The 19,463-nt window shown below is 45.9% G+C and overlaps 1 protein-coding gene across 1 annotated transcript; it reads left to right on the top strand.

Annotated features, from left to right (window-relative positions):
* Nucleotides 1–1,416: 1,416 nt before the first annotated feature.
* LOC135816237 (ATP-binding cassette sub-family F member 1-like) lies at nt 1,417–13,330 on the top strand. The gene is made up of 15 exons (XM_065329650.1): nt 1,417–1,524; nt 2,167–2,255; nt 2,438–2,473; nt 3,218–3,279; nt 4,606–4,656; nt 5,136–5,304; nt 6,306–6,383; nt 6,876–6,946; nt 7,349–7,381; nt 7,813–7,884; nt 9,609–9,705; nt 10,662–10,726; nt 11,629–11,701; nt 11,989–12,063; nt 12,267–13,330. The coding sequence occupies exons 1-15, from the start codon at nt 1,451–1,453 to the stop codon at nt 12,341–12,343; spliced, it is 1,122 nt and encodes a 373-aa protein (XP_065185722.1). The 5' UTR covers nt 1,417–1,450; the 3' UTR covers nt 12,344–13,330.
* The last annotated feature ends 6,133 nt before the right edge of the window (nt 13,331–19,463 follow it).

The following is a 19,463-nucleotide window of genomic DNA, read 5'->3' as shown; positions in this document are numbered from 1 at the left end:
GTGTCCTGTCGCCAGACTGGTGTAAAGATCGTGATCTCTTGCAGTGTCCTGTCGCCAGACTGGTGTAAAGATCGTGATGTCTTGCAGTGTCCTGTCGCCAGACTGGTGTAAAGATCATGATGTCTTGCAGTGTCCTGTCGCCAGACTGGTGTAAAGATCATGATGTCTTGCAGTGTCCTGTCGCCAGACTGGTGTAAAGATCATGATGTTATGCAGTGTCCTGTCGCCAGACTGGTGTAAAGATCATGATCTCTTGCAGTGTCCTGTCGCCAGACTGGTGTAAAGATCATGATCTCTTGCAGTGCCCTGTCGCCAGACTGGTGTAAAGATCATGATCTCTTGCAGTGTCCTGTCGCCAGACTGGTGTAAAGATCATGATGTCTTGCAGTGTCCTGTCGCCAGACTGGTGTAAAGATCATGATCTCTTGCAGTGTCCTGTCGCCAGACTGGTGTAAAGATCGTGATGTCTTGCAGTGTCCTGTCGCCAGACTGGTGTAAAGATCGTGATGTCTTGCAGTGTCCTGTCGCAAGACTGGTGTAAAGATCATGATGTCTTGCAGTGTCCTGTCGCCAGACTGGTGTAAAGATCATGATGTCTTGCAGTGTCCTGTCGCCAGACTGGTGTAAAGATCATGATGTCTTGCAGTGTCCTGTCGCCAGACTGGTGTAAAGATCATGATCTCTTGCAGTGTCCTGTCGCCAGACTGGTGTAAAGATCATGATCTCTTGCAGTGCCCTGTTGCCAGACTGGTGTAAAGATCATGATCTCTTGCAGTGTCCTGTCGCCAGACTGGTGTAAAGATCATGATGTCTTGCAGTGTCCTGTCGCCAGACTGGTGTAAAGATCATGATCTCTTGCAGTGTCCTGTCGCCAGACTGGTGTAAAGATCATGATCTCTTGCAGTGTCCTGTTGCCAGACTGGTGTAAAGATCATGATCTCTTGCAGTGTCCTGTCGCCAGACTGGTGTAAAGATCATGATCTCTTGCAGTGTCCTGTTGCCAGACTGGTGTAAAGATCATGATCTCTTGTAGTGTCCTGTCGCCAGACTGGTGAAGGGACCTGTTCCATACAATCTCAGTTGACACTTTGAGAAGATGTGGTGCTAAACTCACTACCTTGGTATGTGTGCTTTGACACATTGACACCTCTGCATTTACACCCATCATGCATTGGTACATGAAGTGATGCATACTAATGATTTAGTTTTCATGCAGGTCCCACTCTCAGGTATTATGCTTTATTCTTCCTCAGTTTGGTAATACAGTTGTAGTGGCGGAGAAGATAGACAACCATTCTTTGCCTACACTACATATTGAGCAGCCATTATAGTGTTCCTTTGCATATATTTCTTCAGTGGGAAATAGAGAGAGAGAGTCCCAAACATTCCAATGGATTTGAGGAAAATATTCTAATTTTCATTTATATCCTTTTTCTCCAGAGCTTTGTTCATGGAGCCAACCTTGCTCATGTTGGATGAACCTACGAATCATTTGGACTTGAACGCTGTCATCTGGCTTGACAGGTAAGCACGTGATGCTGCATCTTATCATATTGTAGTGGAGCCTGCCTGGTTAGTCACCTGGAAATTGAGCACACTTTTTTCCAGTCCCATGGAAAACTTACCCATGCAGTTTTTAACCTCCAGTATGAGAGCTTGAAATGAGAGTGCTTTGGAAAAGATGGCAGTTTAGGCCTCCCCCTTGGGTGTGTGCATTTCTTAGGTTCGAATCCACTATACCGGTTTTGAGTGCAAGCTGAAAGCAGGAGCTGTGTGCTCTTCAGTACCTCTCATGAACTGACATGTCAATTGTCTAGGTCTGCCTGTACCTCTACTGCAGTACATTGTACTTGTTGTTAGTATGACAGCATGAAACAAGGTGGAGGACACTGTGTTCGGAAACAGTGTCCTCCACCTTGTTTCATGCTGTCAAACTAACAACATATGTGAACTATAACAAGGTTTATCTAATACTAGTATTGTACTAGTATTGGGTTATATAATGCATCGTACTTGTACAGTGCACAGTGTGTATTTCATGAGAATACAGGGTCAATACTGTCGCTTGAGTTGTTTACTGAATCATTGATGCTCATTGACATTGCTTTGAATCACTAGTATGCTAATGTTAATTAATGTTTCTGTATGGTGTTTGTTGTCATGCAGCTATTTGCAGAATTGGAAGAAAACTCTACTCATTGTTTCTCACGACCAAGATTTCTTGAACAATGTTTGCAGTGATATCATCCACTTGGGTAAGATATTACAAGTAATAGCAGCCGTTTACTGTACTGTTGGCTCTCTGGTGTGTGCATGGTAGCATGTAGCTGTTGGTTGTTGCATGCCCTGCTGTTCCTTTCGCGTTTAATGGCCACACATACTGTTCTTGTTACCACTTTGAAATTTTCGTTCTGCCGGCATTCTTTGTTGTGTGTAGATGCACAAAAGTTGTTCTACTATCGTGGAAACTTCAGTAAGTTGTTTGACGTGTGGCGTGTGCCTTGTCATTTTTGGGTTTAAGTGCCCATGGTCTTCAATGTGCATTCATATTCCACGGCTGTTTGGGGTGCGACATTAGGCAAAATGGCGTCTATTCCTTTTTGCACTGTACTCTACGTCAAAATCCCTTAACATGTAGACGCTGAGCTTTGCGGCCAGGCTTCGCATACTTTGTGAGCAGGAATCATTCAAAATTAATCGAGTGAAAAGATGAAGTTTGAAGCAGTCGTTTCATTCTCTGACAGTAATAGACGGTCCTGTTCGGTGTTGTTGTCTGGCCTTGTCTTGCCGGCCAGCTTTGAGCAATTCATGAGATCGAGCTGATGCCAAATCAATGACAGACGTGGCAAAATCGCCAAACTGTGAATTTGAGTTAAATAAAAAGTGATTGAGAACGATAATGGATACATCACCTGTTCGCCTTTGCTGACGATAGCAGGTGCTCCAGTTCGTTGTTAGTTTTCTGTTCTTTACCCGCGAGCAAGCTGGTGGCAGTTTGTTTACTTGAACTGACGCCAACTCACTCACCAACCACCCGCGATGAACGCACTAAGCTGAAAATTGAGTTGAGCAAACAATTGCATGTAGGTGTATGTTTCTTGCTGCGTGCATGCATGCGTGGGTGTGTGTGTATTTATTTCCGCTCGAAGTACTAGTGCCCCATATGCTTGTGTTTCAATGTCTGTACTAACACTTTTGTTGATGTATGTACTTGTAGATGCCTTCAAGAAGATGTACTCTCAGAAGCTGAAGGAAAGGGAGAGGGAGTATGCCATGCAGGTAAGAATTCAGGACTGCTGTATGCAGTGTGTAGTGTGCAGCGATTGTATTTCTCGCTGGAGGTGCAGTTTGGGGTGGAATTGCAGTTGTGGCTGGTGCTGTAGTTGTGGCTGGAACTGTAGTTGTGACTGGTGGTGCAGTCTGAGTTACAGTTGTGCATTTGTAATGGCATACTGGTGCGTAGACCTACTAGGAGTGGCGTACTAATGCGTAGACCTGCTAGGTGCCCTATCCTTGCCGGTGGACTTAGATATCTCCTACCCTTGCCTGTGGACTTAGGTATCTCCTACCCTTGCCTACAGACTTAGATATCTCCTACCCTTGCCTACGGACTCGTATAGCACTTTTGAATCCTCTGCCATGCTTCATCCAGTCAGTGATTCAGAACGTTGAGCTGCCGTAGTGATTTGACGAGAGAGCTTGGAAGCTCAGGGCCCTACGCTATGCTTTTTTGCCTTGATGACCTAGACAAAAAAAAAGCATAGGGATGTTATAAATTCTTTAAAAAATTCCTTTTTTTTAGACATAACCTGGGATTCGAACCCGCACTATCGCGCGCCCTGCATTCATCCCCCGATGCACTTCGCATACATACTAATTCTTCCAAGTTGTTTCACATTGTGATCTTGCATTTGAAAGCCCTATTTGAGTTATATGCATTGTGGCCAGCCGTCTTTGATGGCACGGTACGGTAGGGGATAGGGACGGGACAGGTACAATCGAGGGTAATACGACACCGTCTCCCGTACCGTACCGTACCATCAAACACAGCTGGCCACATACAGCTTCCCGCAATATTCAAATAGGGCTTTCAAACGCAAGATAATAACGTAACGCAACTTGGAAGAATGGGTATGAATGCGAAGTGTATGGGGGAATGCATGTAGGGCGATAGTGCGGGTTCGAATCCCAGGATATGCCTGAAAAAAAGGAGAATTGAAAAATTTATAACATCCTATGCTTTTTTGCCGTCAGATACGGATAGCGCCAGGCGTGACACAAACAAACACACAAACAAACACCAAATTAAAGCTGTGTGGACCCTGGCTAGCGCCAGATGTTACTGAAGTAACGTCTTCTGCATAGCTACGGGAATTAAAGTGTTTGTGATGTAGTAAAATGTATTGTTTTGCTACGCTGCTACTAGGCCAAACTCCCATGTACATGTTTTGCACATGCCATTGGCTTCTGTGTGTTTGCGAGGTTTGTAGTTTTTAAGATTAACTTTTGGATCCCTCTATTTCTCCTCTTTGTCATATGGTTGTGTTTTGACTTCCACTGTGGGTTAACAAGTGTTGAATGTCCGTATCATATCTCTCTGTACAGGAGAAGAAGATAAAGGAAGCCAAAGCAAAGGGTGCCAATAAGCAGGCTGCTGTAAGTGTGTTGCATTTCTGTGTTTTATTTGTCGTTTGCATGTTTGTATCGGACAATCTTTAATACAGCATTGCACTTATTGAAAAATCATCATGGTGATGTCGCTTTGCTGATTTCTTCTGTGAACGGTATTTTGCGAGTTCGCATCCTTCTTAGCGGTGTACATCACTTTGCACTAACCGTCTGTGGACTCTACTTTAGACTATTGACTTGAGAACCAGCGACAGCGAAGTATAAAGTTGTCTCCATGTAGCCCAGCTATTACGGTTCTCTTATTGGTCTTTCTGCTGGCAAGATAGCTTCTTCTTGCAGCAGGGTTTCATCTTGTTTTCTATGCAGTTCCTTTTGTGTACTTGAGTACTTCCACCTTGTTAAAAAATAATTAAAAAAATACTTTATCTCTCCCTAATGAGGACATCTCCAAGCTATGTGTGTCGCATGTGTGTTGTGTATGTGTTACATGCATGTTGCATATGTAGGCTGACAGGACCAAGAAGGCTATGGGTAAACGTAATGAGAAGAAAGGCAAAGGTGGTGGTGGTGATGATGATGGCCCCGCAGAATTGATGGAGCGACCAAGAGAGTACAAAGTCAAGTTCTCCTTTCCCAACCCTCCACCACTCAATCCCCCTGTTTTGGGTCTTCATGGTAAGTAGTGGGTAGTGATACCTTTGCTCACTTTCTTGCTGACCATTGCTGTATTAGATAGTGCCTATATCCCCAAGCAAGAACTACTGTAAAACCGGAAAGTCTAACGTTCTGACGACCAATTTTTTTCGTTATTTGAAGAAAGGTTATTGCGAACCCGGTTTGAAATGTCTGTTTAAAGATGCGCATACAGATGGGTGGCCAGGTAGCCTTCGTTAAACTTTCTGCACGTTATCATGCCAAAATTACAGAAGCGTTAAAAAATTTAGTCGTTAAACTTTCCGGTTTTACAGTATTTGGTAATCTCGCTAATGTTACAGCTCCTAGTACTTCATCTCCGTGGTGTACTGCCAGGCTTATGTCACTGACATCTCGAGGTTTGACAAACATGAGTTGGATCTTGCTATAGTTTAGAAGAATCGTAATCTCGTTCAGCCAGGTATGTCAGCCAGTGTCAGACAGCATTACTTTGTGCAAGAGGCTTGTGCTCGCGTGGGTAGATGACAGGATACCAGAATTGGCCTGGCTCCAAGCACTAGCAGAAGGTGCAGCCGGGGAAACAAGGCCCACATCCCCTGGCACCCCGTTCTCCATGCGCGGTAGATGGCTGGTTGATCTGACAGAGTCTCCGGCGTTATGCATGCTGATCAAACCTTGGTTAGCACTTGGATATGTTCACACCTTAGTATTTGCTAGACCTGCATAGTGCATACCTTATACATGTATCTAGTACTACTAGTGGTGGATGTCCAGACAACTACTTCAGTTCTCTGGTCTGTAACTATATTCATCAGCGTAGATTCGGGCAGCGCAGAAACAATTTGCGTTAATGATGAATGCACAACCGACAGACGCCGAGCAAAATTACCGTGTGACTTTGGTGGTGTGTGTGCATGCGTGTTTGGGGGAGGGGAGGGAGGTCTGTGTCTCACTGTCTTGCCTGCTTCAACAATTTATTTGGTTGTTGATGTTGATGTGTTGATTTGTTGTAATATAAACAGACACAACTTTCAAGTATGAGACGCAAGATCACATTTTGTTCAAGAAGCTCAACTTTGGTATCGACATGGCTTCTCGTGGTGAGTGCCATCGTTGGTACCAGTTATTATGTTGGCAGAATGTTGCACATCTACCAACACCTACTGGTTAACTCAAGGTTTTCTCATGGCTTACTGTAACTCAATATGTGCTCAATATACATGTGCATACTAGAAAAAGTAGGAATGCTGCCAGAAAGTACTTTGATTGCAGTGAGCTACTCTGGGCTATCTGCAGTCCACATGCACATGCGGAAGATTCTGATCCTAAGCAAAGTGCTGGGATAGAGGACTCTATTGACGGATAGAGGCTTCCATTACTCATACAAGCACCCGGTTGAACCGGCTTTTAGTGATTGGTTCATTCGCTTCTGCACAGATGTGGTGACGTGGATTTGTGTCTGTCTGAAAATCTGACCACATCACGAACTCAGTAGAGTCAGACATGATTAATTTTGTTGGTCATCCATTCACAGATTGCATCTGTGTGTCTGTGTGTGTTTGCTTGCCTGCGTGTGTTTTGCGTGTGTTCAGTTGCTATTGTTGGTCCGAATGGTGTTGGCAAGAGTACATTGTTGAAGATGTTGACTGGAGACCTTGATCCGGTAAGTAGTTGTTGGTAATCATTGTTAGCACACTGTACAATGCTATTGCTATACTGTATACATGCAGTGCAGCAATGGCCGTCCACCAGTACAGTGTAGTGCCAGTGCATTAGTGGCTGTCACAGTGTGAGCCCAGCAGTGTGTTACTGCTCAGCATGTACAGTTGAGTTGGGGTACTCGGGTATTGCACCTCCCTATGTGTACATGTCCTACCTTATCATTGTTAGTCAGCGTTGTGAAATTCGTCTGAGTATCTTCCAACTCTCTCTCTCTCTCTCTCTCTCTCTCTCTCTCTCTCTCTCTCTCTCTCTCTCTCTCTCTCTCTCTCTCTCTCTCTCTCTCTCTCTCTCTCTTCTCTCTCTGTTTGTGTTTGGGATTCTGGCAACATTCTGTATTTTGCAGACTACAGGAGAACTGCGTCGCAACCACAGACTGGTACGTGGCTAATTTATGTGTTGTTGTTGTTGTTGTTGTTGTTGTTGTTGTTGTTGTTGTTGTTGTTGTTGTTGTTGTTGTTGTTGTTGTTGTTGTTGTTTGAATTCTTTATTCTCACGACGTTGTTGTTGGTGCTGTTGTTGTTGTTGTTGTTGTTGTTGTTGTTGTTGCGATGGCCAGAGGCCAATAAGAGAAATTTGTGAGTGAGATAGTAAAAGGCTAATGGTGAAAGGTGATGGTGAGAGGTTGCCTACCGTGCAATGATTCCTCTCTCGGTGTGTGTGTGTGTGTGTGTGTGTGTGTGTGTGTGTGTGTGTGTGTGTGTGTGTGTGTGTGTGTGTGCTCTGTGCTCTGTGCTCTGTGCAAGACCGTCATTGTAAGTCTATTCCGTTTGCTGTGTGCTTTTTCTACTTGTATTTATATATTGACAGAGAATTGGAGTGTACAATCAGCATTCTGCAGATCAACTCTCTTTGGATGAATCACCAGTGGACTATCTGAGAGTAAGTCATGCTGTGCTTCATGTATTCATACCTGCACTGTACCTACCTGTGTGTGTATGCACTGTACCCTGCACACTGTACCCTGCACACTGTACCCTGTGCACTGCATCCACCCATGCTATGATGTAGTGCTATGTGTGCTAACTCATGTCATGACAAGGGTCTATGATTATTTGCCTTGCTATTTGCCCAGACTCTGTATGTGGTTAACTGTGGTTTGTGTGACATTGGCAGATATTGCTTTGCTGTTTGCTGCTGGTACTCATGGTTGGTTGTGGCTCATTAGACACCCTTAGCAAAAAACGTTATGTTGTAACGGTATTATCGTAAGGGGGAAAGTACCGTGATTTGGGTTCGACCTTTAGCAAGATGCACGCTATTTTTAGTACGCTGTTGCCACGAGAATAGCTTTGATTCCGCGCGGTACAACCATTTTTGTCACCATCTACTTCCTCCGTTAACAAAAACTTCGTGATGGATTTTGATGGATATGAAAACGCTTAGAAAAGGTCAAGAACAGTTTGTATCGACTGCAAATCCGTGGACGAAGGTGATTCAGCCTATGTACAGCGTCTTTACAAGAGAAACTGTTGGCGGAATGAGCAGAGAGTTCAGTTTGCGTCGCTTTAGCTTGACTCATGTTTGACCCTGCGTCGCTGTCGTCATCTGCTGCACGCGAGTCGTCATCTGCTGCACGCGAGTCGTCATCTCTCTTGAATCATTGTTCAGCTCGTTTCAGCCTTGGCTCAGCTTCTTTGATCACACTCTGCTGACCTTGATGTCGCCGTCGTTCAAGTAAGTAGTTGGCTTTCAAGCTGCGTGATCCGCCGCGATGGCGATTCCTCGTTTCCACCAGGGGGTCGTAAAAATATTTTACGACTCCCTGGTTTCATCTTCGCACTCCAGAACTCCGCGAAACGAGGAGTAAAGGCACAGCCAAACTGATTCAATTTTCTCTGATGGATACCCCTGCCAGCACTGAACGGCAGCGGCTAGCAAGTCCAGTCGACTTTCTTTAGCCACGAGACTTGCATCGGACTGCAGACTTCTGAAAGAATACATGGTCATCAGCATTCGAATCTGGGCTTTGCGCACGTTGAACAAGAACTTGAGCTCAGAATTATTTTCATTGAGCCGTGCGATCGGACCAGCTCCTTGTTCACTCGCTCATTGTGTGGACTCGCTGTTCCGTTTGATCGCTCTTTATCACTCTCCAACTTACTCAGTGCTAGAGTAGTAGAGAGGCTTAGCAACGCAATATCCCCTCGGAGAAGTGGTATTTCAGTTTCGCTCGCCATGACTGTCATCACCTATGTTTCCACAGCGCAACCATCGATTCCGCTCAGCTTGTTGTGAAAGGTCGCTTTCCTTGAATCGTACCTCTTTCATGGCCCGCCAGGGAAGGCCAAGAAAGTGACTGCGACTCATTTCACGGCAGTTTGTGCGCAAACCAGCCCCTCAAAAATCCATCACGAAGTTTTTGTTAACGGAGGAAGTACGCGATACAAGGTGAAATGCGTACGGACTAAGCAATATTTGGCCAAAACACGTACCGTTGGTCACACCGATAAATCAGCCCCCATAACGTTTATACGCTGCAGCTTCAACGCTATTTGGGTGATTAAGGTACGAGTACCGTAAAAAATAGCGTTACCGTTGTTTGCTAAGGGTGTCTATTATGTATTTTCTACTGTATTCGTGTTGGTATTATATATTGTGTACAGAGGTTGTTTGATGTTGACTACCAGCTGGCACGTAAGACCCTGGGCCGCTATGGTCTCTCTGGACATGCACATACCATCATGATCAGAGATCTCTCAGGTGAGCATCTGTAGACTTAGGGTACTAGTACATTCTGTTTGCGCAAAACGGCACCCGGCTTGTAAAGCTGATTGTCAGATGTTAGGCATGTGTATACAGCACAAAGCAGAATGCCTACTAGAATGTAAGAGACTATTCCTGCACCAGTACCAGCAGTACTGCCGTGCCAGGGGGTGTTTCCGCTCTAAATTGTTGATGGCAGTGATATTCTCGGCAGGAAATCGTTCTCCAGTAGTGAGGACAGTCTAGTGCGCTGGGGATCTGGAGATTTGGAGAAATAGAGAAGGAAAAATTTCTAATTGAAGCTTCTTTCTGATAGTGCCACTCAAGTGCATGTATGTAATAGGATAATGCTACTCAAGTACATGTATGTAATATGATAGTGCTACTCAAGTGCATGTATGTAATAGGATAATGCTACTCAAGTGCATGTATGTAATATGATAATGCTACTCAAGTGCATGTATGTAATAGGATAATGCTACTCAAGTGCATGTATGTAATAGGATAGTGCTACTCAAGTGCATGTATGTGTTAGGATAATGCTACTCAAGTACATGTATGTAATAGGATAATGCTACTCAAGTGCATGTATGTAATAGGATAATGCTACTCAAGTGCATGTATGTAATAGGATAACTGCATGAACACATGTATGGACACGGCTAGAAACTTGTGTTCATTCCTGCTCGTATTCGGACTGTGAAGTATACTGTAGCGGTATTGTGGGTGATATTGGGTACAAAGTCATCAAGCTATGGGGAACCAATAAATCTGTTATGGCTGAGCTTTGTGCTTCAACACTCATCTGCCAACTTCTTTATCTAAACATGTGCCTACAGAACACCCATGGATACAAATAGCTGGTAGATGTTGCTAATGGAGCTGTGTATTGGATAAGTGTGCTGTCTGTATGCATTGTGTTGTCCATGTTGTCCGTGTTGTGTATGTCACAGGTGGTCAGAAGGCACGTGTTGTCTTTGCTGAACTGTCCCTGCGTGCACCTGATGTCTTGATTCTTGTAAGTCTTGCGCCAAACTCACTCCAAACTGCCTCTGAACAGCTTAAAAACACATGCTGAGGGAAAGAAAACCTCAGAATGTATCAATAGCTCGTGGTTGTGTGTTTGAATTGCCTGGTGGTGTCCGTAAATCTGCTACAGCACTGCTCTCTGCAAACTCGGTGATCCCCTTCTGGTTAGCAGCTAAGCTGGGCGTTGCCTTTCAGTGCATCAGTATAGCTGTGGGTAAATCAACATGCAAATGTAGAATTTCTTAGGTTTGGTCTCGCTTACAATTTCCCTACATGTAGCACAATTTCTTCATACTTGCGCTGTAGTTGGAGAGCAGGCAGCACAAGTACGCCACCTATTGTACTGATGGCTGATATCTATTTCAAAGTATGGTGTGTATGCAAGTTCATGCCTTGCTGCCATTTACTTCAATCTAAGCTACTACAGTAAGATCGGGCGCCGAAGAACGCAGGGGCTCGAGCGCAGCCTAGGAAAGTTCTTAAATTTTTGATTCTAGCCAGACCGATCTTATTCACACGCCATCGGCGAGTCGAGTGACGTCATGACGTTTGTCATGTACATGTAGTGCAATGTAGTACTTCTAAACTAGTGGGTGTCGTAAATGGGAATGACTGTACATGTAGCAGTTACTGTTTACACGTGTACATGACATGTACTCACCTCCCATACATGTACAATGTAGATCTACGTACAATGTAGATCTAGTGTTCTTAAATCTGATAATTCTAGCCTGGACTGTTCTTAAATTTTGCCGGTTTTCCAGCCTGGGTGTTCTTCGGCGAGGTGTTCTTCGGCGCCCGATCTTACTGTAGTGCATGTCATATTATGATGACCTTATGACTTCTTTGTTGACATGGTATTGGTATGTTGTGTGTTTGTTTGTATATTAGGATGAACCTACTAACAACTTGGATATTGAGTCCATCGATGCTCTTGCAGAGGCTATCAATGAGTACGAAGGAGGTGAGCACACACGCACACACTCACTCACACACACACACTTTCTCTCTCTCTCTCTCTCTCAAGTGAAATGTCCAGCACCATGATACTAATGAGCCGGCAATGCACATGCAATGCACATGCAATGCACATGCATAGGCATGCTTGCCTGTGGTTGGTGCTTTCTTTCATGATGGGGAAATTTAGTTGAGTTCATGTGACTTGGCTCTTTGGTATGCTCTCTGTTTGTTTGATAGTCTGTGTGTGTTTTGCTGAAAATGTTCTCCATTTGCATTTTGATGTGTTCTCAGGTGTTGTGCTAGTTAGCCACGACCAGCGTCTGATTTTGGAGACCAACTGTCAACTATGGGTTGTGGAAGATCAAGGTCAGTAATGCCGACCCATCTATGCGATCAAACTGATGAATCTCTGTGTTGCTCTCCACGGCTTCAGACTATTTTTGTTGACAGTCTTTTGGTGATGTAGTCCTGTGCATGCCTATACTTTTCTCACTTTGCAATACTTTCGTCAAATTCCCATCGAATCTGACATATTTCTACTTGCACATGTTGATGTTTCTTCCTCTTAGGTGTGTTTGAGATTGATGGTGACTTTGACGATTACAAGCAGGAAGTGCTCAAGCAAGTTGAGGAGATGTCACAGTAACTTGTGCCGCTGTGTAACTTGTTCCTCCGTTGTTACACTTGTATACCGTCTTATACTGTTAGAGTGATTTTACTGTGTCCACTGCTGGCAGCGGGATTGGGTAGGACTTGCGTTGCTTGTTGCTATGCTACCACCAGATTGACCAATGGCACCTGGTACAACTGAAGGTGTCGGTCATTGCCATCCAGTCTATAAGCTCATAGCGCATTGCAAATCTGGAATGCACGTGTAGTGCACGAGTACTGTTGGTGGTACAAACTGCATCCTTGCACAATGGGCTTACTGCAGTCTCTATTGTAGTGTTGTAGTGTGGTGTTGTGGTAGCATGTTGGAATCATGCAATGATGAGCACAGTCAGTGTCTCCTCTGCAGTCAGCAACAATGCATGTACAATGTCATCATGTACAACAGCTTGTGTGCCAGTTGCATGACATCATTATCATTTTCAACATCATCATCATCATCATCATCATCTCTAGCTAGCTGCTTGTATATACACGACTGTACTTTGAAGTACAATGTACATTGTGCTTAGTGGCATCCCTTGATTGCTAGCCAGGTCTTGCTACACCAGTGATTGCTAGCCAGGTGTCTTCTTACACCAGTCTACAACACAGCTGCTCTATTTTATTTAAATCTTGCATATGCAGACAGCGCTCCATTGCTAACTCCACTGCCTGGTGTATGGTCAGAGATTATCAGACTATCAGCATGGATATGTTACATGTACAGTATTGTCTGATGTGTGGATTACTACTTGCAGGTAGTTACAGGTTATCGACATGACAACATGAAATGCATGATGTGTGTGCTGTGTGCATGTGCTGTGCTATCTAACCACCCACCACTTTCATTGTTTCTCTCCTTTCCTGAGTCTCATTTGTCTTGATGCTGCCATTTTCTTTTCTCTTGCACTCAGTTTGTTTTCAATAACTTTAGTGCTGTGGCTGTTTACACATTGATTGAATTACAACATTGTGTGGTGTACTACTTTGAGTACTGCGAGTACGTGCTGTTGCCTGCTGCATGCCTACGTGTACTACTACTTATGCAGTGAGGTTTTTGGTCTGCTTGCGCTGGTAATCGTGCCCCTGTTGCATGTATTGGGCCGCATCTTTCTGCCATCTTCAGAAAGACTACGATCGAATTCCGAATGTTGCCATTTATATTGGCATCGAGTTCTGCACTATTGACCGCCACTGCAGCGGAAACTGTAGGCAACAGCTTTGTGAATTCCTGCCTGTGTGGGCCATCGTCCAGTGCCTGTGTGGGCCATCATCCAGTGCCTGTGTCACAGTGTGTGGGCCATCATCCAGTGCCTGTGTGGGCCATCATCCAGTGCATGTGTGGGCCATCATCCAGTGCCTGTGTGGGCCATCATCCAGTGCATGTGTGGGCCATCATCCAGTGCATGTGTGGGCCATCATCCAGTGCCTGTGTGGGCCATCATCCAGTGCATGTGTGGGCCATCATCCATGCATGTGTGGGCCATCATCCAGTGCATATGTGGGCCATCATCCAGTGCATGTGTGGGCCATCATCCAGTGCCTGTGTGGGCCATCATCCAGTGCATGTGTGGGCCATCATCCAGTGCCTGTGTGGGCCATCATCCAGTGCATGTGTGGGCCATCATCCAGTGCCTGTGGGCCATCATCCAGTTTGCTTGTACTTCTGACTGTAGAGGCAACAGCTCTGGCCATCCTGACCTGCCTGTAGCTCTACACAGTCTGTAGTATTCCTGCATGCTGCAGGCTGCATGCTACATGACTGGTTTACGGCAACAGGTGGTCATTCCTGCCCATACTGACTACCATCAGCTGTAGCTGCGTCGAGTACAACTAACCCCGTGAGGTGGATGGAGATGAGTCCAATGATGAAGAGCATGGTAACTTACTACCGATATATTAATAGAGAATGAGAGATATTCAAGCATGCCAATAATATGAGTCCCGCAGCCATCACCACACATCATTGAAGTCTCAGAAGGTTTCCAGAAGCGATGGTCTTGTCATTGGATCTTTGTGACTGAAGAGTAAAGAAGAAGAACCACAACTATAAAGTAAAATATTCATTGGAGTTTTTTGAGAACTTTGAACCTCCATTGAAGCCTTGTCATCTTTCCACTAAACCTCCAACCCATACCGGTAACACACGAACAGTCCTCGGGTACACCGCGCACGATTGTTTCCAAATGATTATATAAGACAGTACAGGGACAGACTTCACCCTACTACTGAACTATCATGGCACAATGCAACAAGTCACCTAAGCTTTGCACAGTCATTACAAAGCATTTGGTTGGTGTGTGTGTTGGGGGGGGGGGGGGGAAATAAAATAGAAGACTGCAGGGGCGTACATAGGGCGGTTCCCGGGATGCCCGGGAACCAGTAAAAAAACTTCGATATGGGTATTATCAAGAGTAGATAAACAAGAGTGTGCAACTCCGGATCTCTCCTGCACAATCTGCAGATACCCCGCGCCCACGGCGGAATTTTTTGTTTACGTCACCTTTTTTCAGAGAAACGCGGCTTTGCCGCAGAGCAGTGTGAGAGCACGTGCTGGGCACCGACCTTGTAGTGTAAAGCCCAGCCAAGTGCACGAGGGAAAACTCTCCAAAAGGCTCGCAGCGCGTGCGTCGTCGAAAAGATTACGTCAACAAAAAATTCCGCCGTGGGCCAATCCATCCGGAGTTGCACACTCTTGTTTATCTACTCTTGGTATTATGGGTACGGAGAAGTTTTTGATCCAGGCCCAGCGCTCGCGGTACACTAGTGCAAGTGCATGCAGTGCATGACTGGATCCATGGAGTCCGCCTGACGGTCCGAGGACGGTGACTGTAGCCCAGGTGTGAAAGTGATAACAGCGTATTGAACTGGGTTCAACAAAGTCTCTAGGTACATCGCCGGATTCCTCGATCTCAGAGTCAAATATTCCTTTGCAGTTTGTTTTGACAAAGTTGGTCGTGTTTTGGACGATGCTTTCGCTTTATGGAAAAGAAAAATGAAGCGTCGACATCCAGAGGGCCAGAGCTCTATTCAGAGCTATTTTAAGCAGCAGGCAAAGCATGTAGCCAGTGCTAGTGGCGAAGGTCAAGCTATAGATGAGAATGCAGACGCACCTGACTTGCAAGCGAAGTCTGGATGCAACGAGCAGCGCTGCGGAAGAAATTGTCGGCGAAGCTGTAGAGCGACCGTTGTTGGAAGCTGCTAGATCATCCAAAACCTACTTCAGTGACATGGGAGTGTGTTGGAAGGGATATTCTGAACGTCGACGTCCACAGTGGAATCCAGTTCCCCGAAATTTGCCGGACACAGAAAAGATTTCCGTCATCGATAATCATTGTGCGCCACCGAAGGCGAAGGATTTCATTTCCTGTGCGTGTCCAGACGGATGGCAAACAGCGTCACTTTCAACTATCTTTGTTATTAGAGGAGTTACCCTGGGTAGTCTTTTGACCGGCATGCAATGGTGGCTTCTGCTTGCCCTGTGTGATGTTTGCTCCAGATGATTCGAAACTTAGGCAGCTTTCAAAACTGCATGCAATCGTCATGCTGAACAAAACATCCATAAAACGTAAAATCAAAAATGCGTAGCAATGACATCTTCCAGCAGCTTGTGGATGCTAATTTCACCCAGTCTGAGGAGAATATGCAGAAACTCCGTGGGATACGAAAAACAGCACTTCAATTGTGAAGAATGTTGGTCCATCAGTTGGCATGGGAACCACTCCTGGAGGCGAGCGGCGTACGCCCCTGGACTGACACAATCAACATCCATCGCGACTGTCAATTCGCAGACGATGCGGCACTTATTGCTACAACTCACCATGGTGCCACACTTGCACTCAGCCGGTTCATGGACGTCGCAACTCACTTCGGCCTCACCATCAACCTATCAAAAACCAAAGTTTGTTTGAATTCGTTTAGAGCACATGCAATTCTGCCTTCTCACCAGAGGAAAAACCTCCGGTTCCTGCTAAGAACGAATATTTATTTATTACAGCATCTCATAGCACAGTGAGAACACCGGCCAATACAAAGAGAGAGGGTGTTAGCCAACCACGGCAAGGCAGGGAGAAGGGGAGGAGAAGAAAAAGGAACCGGCATGGATAAGCAGTGATTGCAACCAAATCAGAAACACAAAATCAAAATCAAGGCGCGACAAGGCTCTTAAAAAGGCGGAGGGAAGAAAGGTCCTTCTTGGGGAAGTGCCAGCCACGCAGAGTACGCAATAAAAAAGGGAGAGTGAAGTAGAAAGGAGGGCTTAGGTTTCGGAAGGGAAAGGGAGTTTCTCGTGCTACGGGAAGAGAACCAGTTGAAACAGTGGAGGTGAGGTGGACACAGATTGAGTTTGAGAGAATGGATAAGGGTGACAAGATGTGAATTACGTCTCTTAGACAAAGGGGAAGTGTCAGCAAGGGCATAAAGGGTGGAAGATGGAAGCATGCGGGGTTTTCGGAGGAGGATTTTGAGGACTTTTTTGTGTTGAATCTCGAGCTTGGCAGCACGGGTTGTGGAAATTCCAGCCCAAGCAGTATCTGCATAATCAAAAATGGGGCGTAAGTAAGCTGAGTAAAAGAGGAGTTTACAAGAGATTGGGAGATGGTAACAGTGAGAAGAGAGGATTCCTAAAGATGAACTTGATCGTTTACATATGTAATCGATGTGGGGTTCCCATGAAAGATTAGAGTCAATGCCAATGCCAAGATGCTTATGGCTGGAGACTATGTCTATAGGCTGGGGGAAAGTGGGATGGAGGAGGGGCGGAACATCGGGCTGAGAAGGAAAGAGCATGATTTTAGTTTTAGACAGATTGGGCGATAACCGCCAAGACGACATCCAGGAAATAACTCTTTGAATCCCGTTAGCTAGGTTACTCATCAGGCCAGTGATGTTAGGAGATGCCCGTAGGAGCGTTGTGTCGTCTGCGAACAGTGATGTGCCCGGGGCAGCTGCGGGCAGATCATTGACGTATAAAATAAAAAGAAGGGGGCCGAGGATGGAACCCTGGGGAACTCCGGATAGTACTGTTGTGTCGGCCGAGGACGTCCCATGTACCGTGACGTACTGCGTTCGCCCAGTTAGGTAAGATGTCAGCCATAGCAGGGGATTGCCGAATATAATAATTATTATGAGAGAAGGAAATATTAAAAAGAATCATAACATGATAATTCCAAAACACAAAGTTTGTATATAATTCAAATGGGTGTGTGTATGTGTAAGTATGCAGTGAAGAAAACACAGAGAAAACCTGCAATAATGTGTAGGGATGCCGAGCAAGGTGGTTACAAATTACAATTAATTCTGTTCAGAGCCAGTTAAAAGGCAAACGCCGCACTGTGGAGGCGAATATCGCTGGGAAGGGCATTCCAAAGAGTACTTCCCACAAATGTCAATGACTGACGACCGGAAGGTCCAGGAAGGAAAGGCACTTGCAGTAGCCGCTGTTCCTGTCCTCGAGTAATTCGGCGATCATCCCGGGATGCTTGGCCTGTATTAGCCATCAACTGAAAGTAGGTGCAGAAAAGAGGACTTGCAAGATCATGTAGGCAACGGAAAACAAAAAACAAAACCTTGTAGTTAAAAATGTGAGTTAGGAATCGAATAGATAAGCGCACGAGGAGGGGGGCTGTGGATGCACGGCTGGAGAGTCGGAAAATTGCACGAATTCCGGATTTGCTGGATTTGATTAAAGTAATGGCGGTCGGCTTCGGCATTTCTCCGGAGGATCGTCGTCCATTGGTGGTTGGCGGGAAAATTGTCGAGAACTTGCATGACTTTCGCTACCTAGGCTCCATCATCCATACTGGTGGCCGCACCGCAGTGGACACTCGGTCCCGAATAGCGTCAGCATCTAGGTCATTCGGAGCATTGCGTCGATCTGTCTTTGATGATGGCGATCTTTCACTGGCAACGAAGCGAATGGTGTATGACGCATGTGTGGTTTCTCTTCTCCTTTACGGAGCGGAGTGTTGGGTGCCACTGAAAAGCGAGCTTGCGGCGCTGTCCGCCTTCCATCTTCGCTGCATTTCCACACTGATCTTAACCATCAGTAGAAGAGACACCTGGGACTTCCACATCAACAGGAAGACCATTCTGGAGGCCTGGAATCGTCGAGATCCGGTGGATATTACCACACGTGTTCTTCGCCGCCGTCTGAAGTGGCTAGGCCACCTAGCCAGGATGGACGGCGATAGAACTCCGTGCCAGTTCCTGTTTGGTACGCTCCTTCCGCCGAGGCGGGCTTGCGGTCCTCGGAAACGGTGGCGAGACTCTGTCAGAGCTGACCTCTCCACAATGAACATCGACCACACGGAATGGTATGACCTCGCCCAGGGGTGTGGGAAATGGCGCAGTGCGTATTCCGCTCAACCAGTACCGCGATCGGCTCAGCGATGTCTGCCAGCGTACTTTCGCCCACCAGAAATACAAGAATCGCCACAAATGCCCGGCCGAGAGGAGGAAACCAATATCTGAGCAGTCCGGCAGCCGACTATGTAATGCGTGCGGGAGGTGGTTTTTGAGTGCTGGCAGGCTAGCTTCGCATAAGTGTCTCTCCAACTCGGCTGCTGCAGTGGCCTCGGCATCGGTCTCGGCTGTGGCATCAGCAGACTCGGTCCGGAAACAGCGGGTTGCCCTGCCCTGCTGCAGAGCGCATTGTCTCGGCTGCGGTCGCTGCTGCAAGTCATCCCGTGGTTTCGACCTGCATAGCTGTGCTAATTTCCTGTCCAAGAAGTACAGCGGCGTTTTTGGATCCAATGCTGAACTCAGTGCTGTCGACCCCTGCACAGGGGACACGTGCCCATTTGATGGCAGTGTTACCAAGGACCTGTCCCCGGGGATAATTGCGATTCCGCGGCCGCGTTTTTTGAACTTTTTTGTTGCACTACATGTACACACAGCGCACTGTTCGGTCAGCAACGTCTCATCGTGGCGGCTTTTTACTCAAATATGACGAGTGCTTACACTCGTCATATACACTTTTGTACACCAGAGACTTGTAACTGATTGATTTCACTACATACTCACTGAAAATTGCCGCACATCAATATTATTCACCGCATATTTCCCGCAAATTCACCTCAAATTATGCCATATTATGCCGCGTTTTTTTGCGATTT

The sequence above is a fragment of the Sycon ciliatum genome, chromosome 4 (assembly GCF_964019385.1).
Source record: "Sycon ciliatum chromosome 4, ocSycCili1.1, whole genome shotgun sequence".
Lineage (NCBI taxonomy): Eukaryota > Metazoa > Porifera > Calcarea > Leucosolenida > Sycettidae > Sycon > Sycon ciliatum.
Note: the sequence above shows the minus strand (reverse complement) of the source record. Positions and strands in the feature narration are given on the sequence as shown.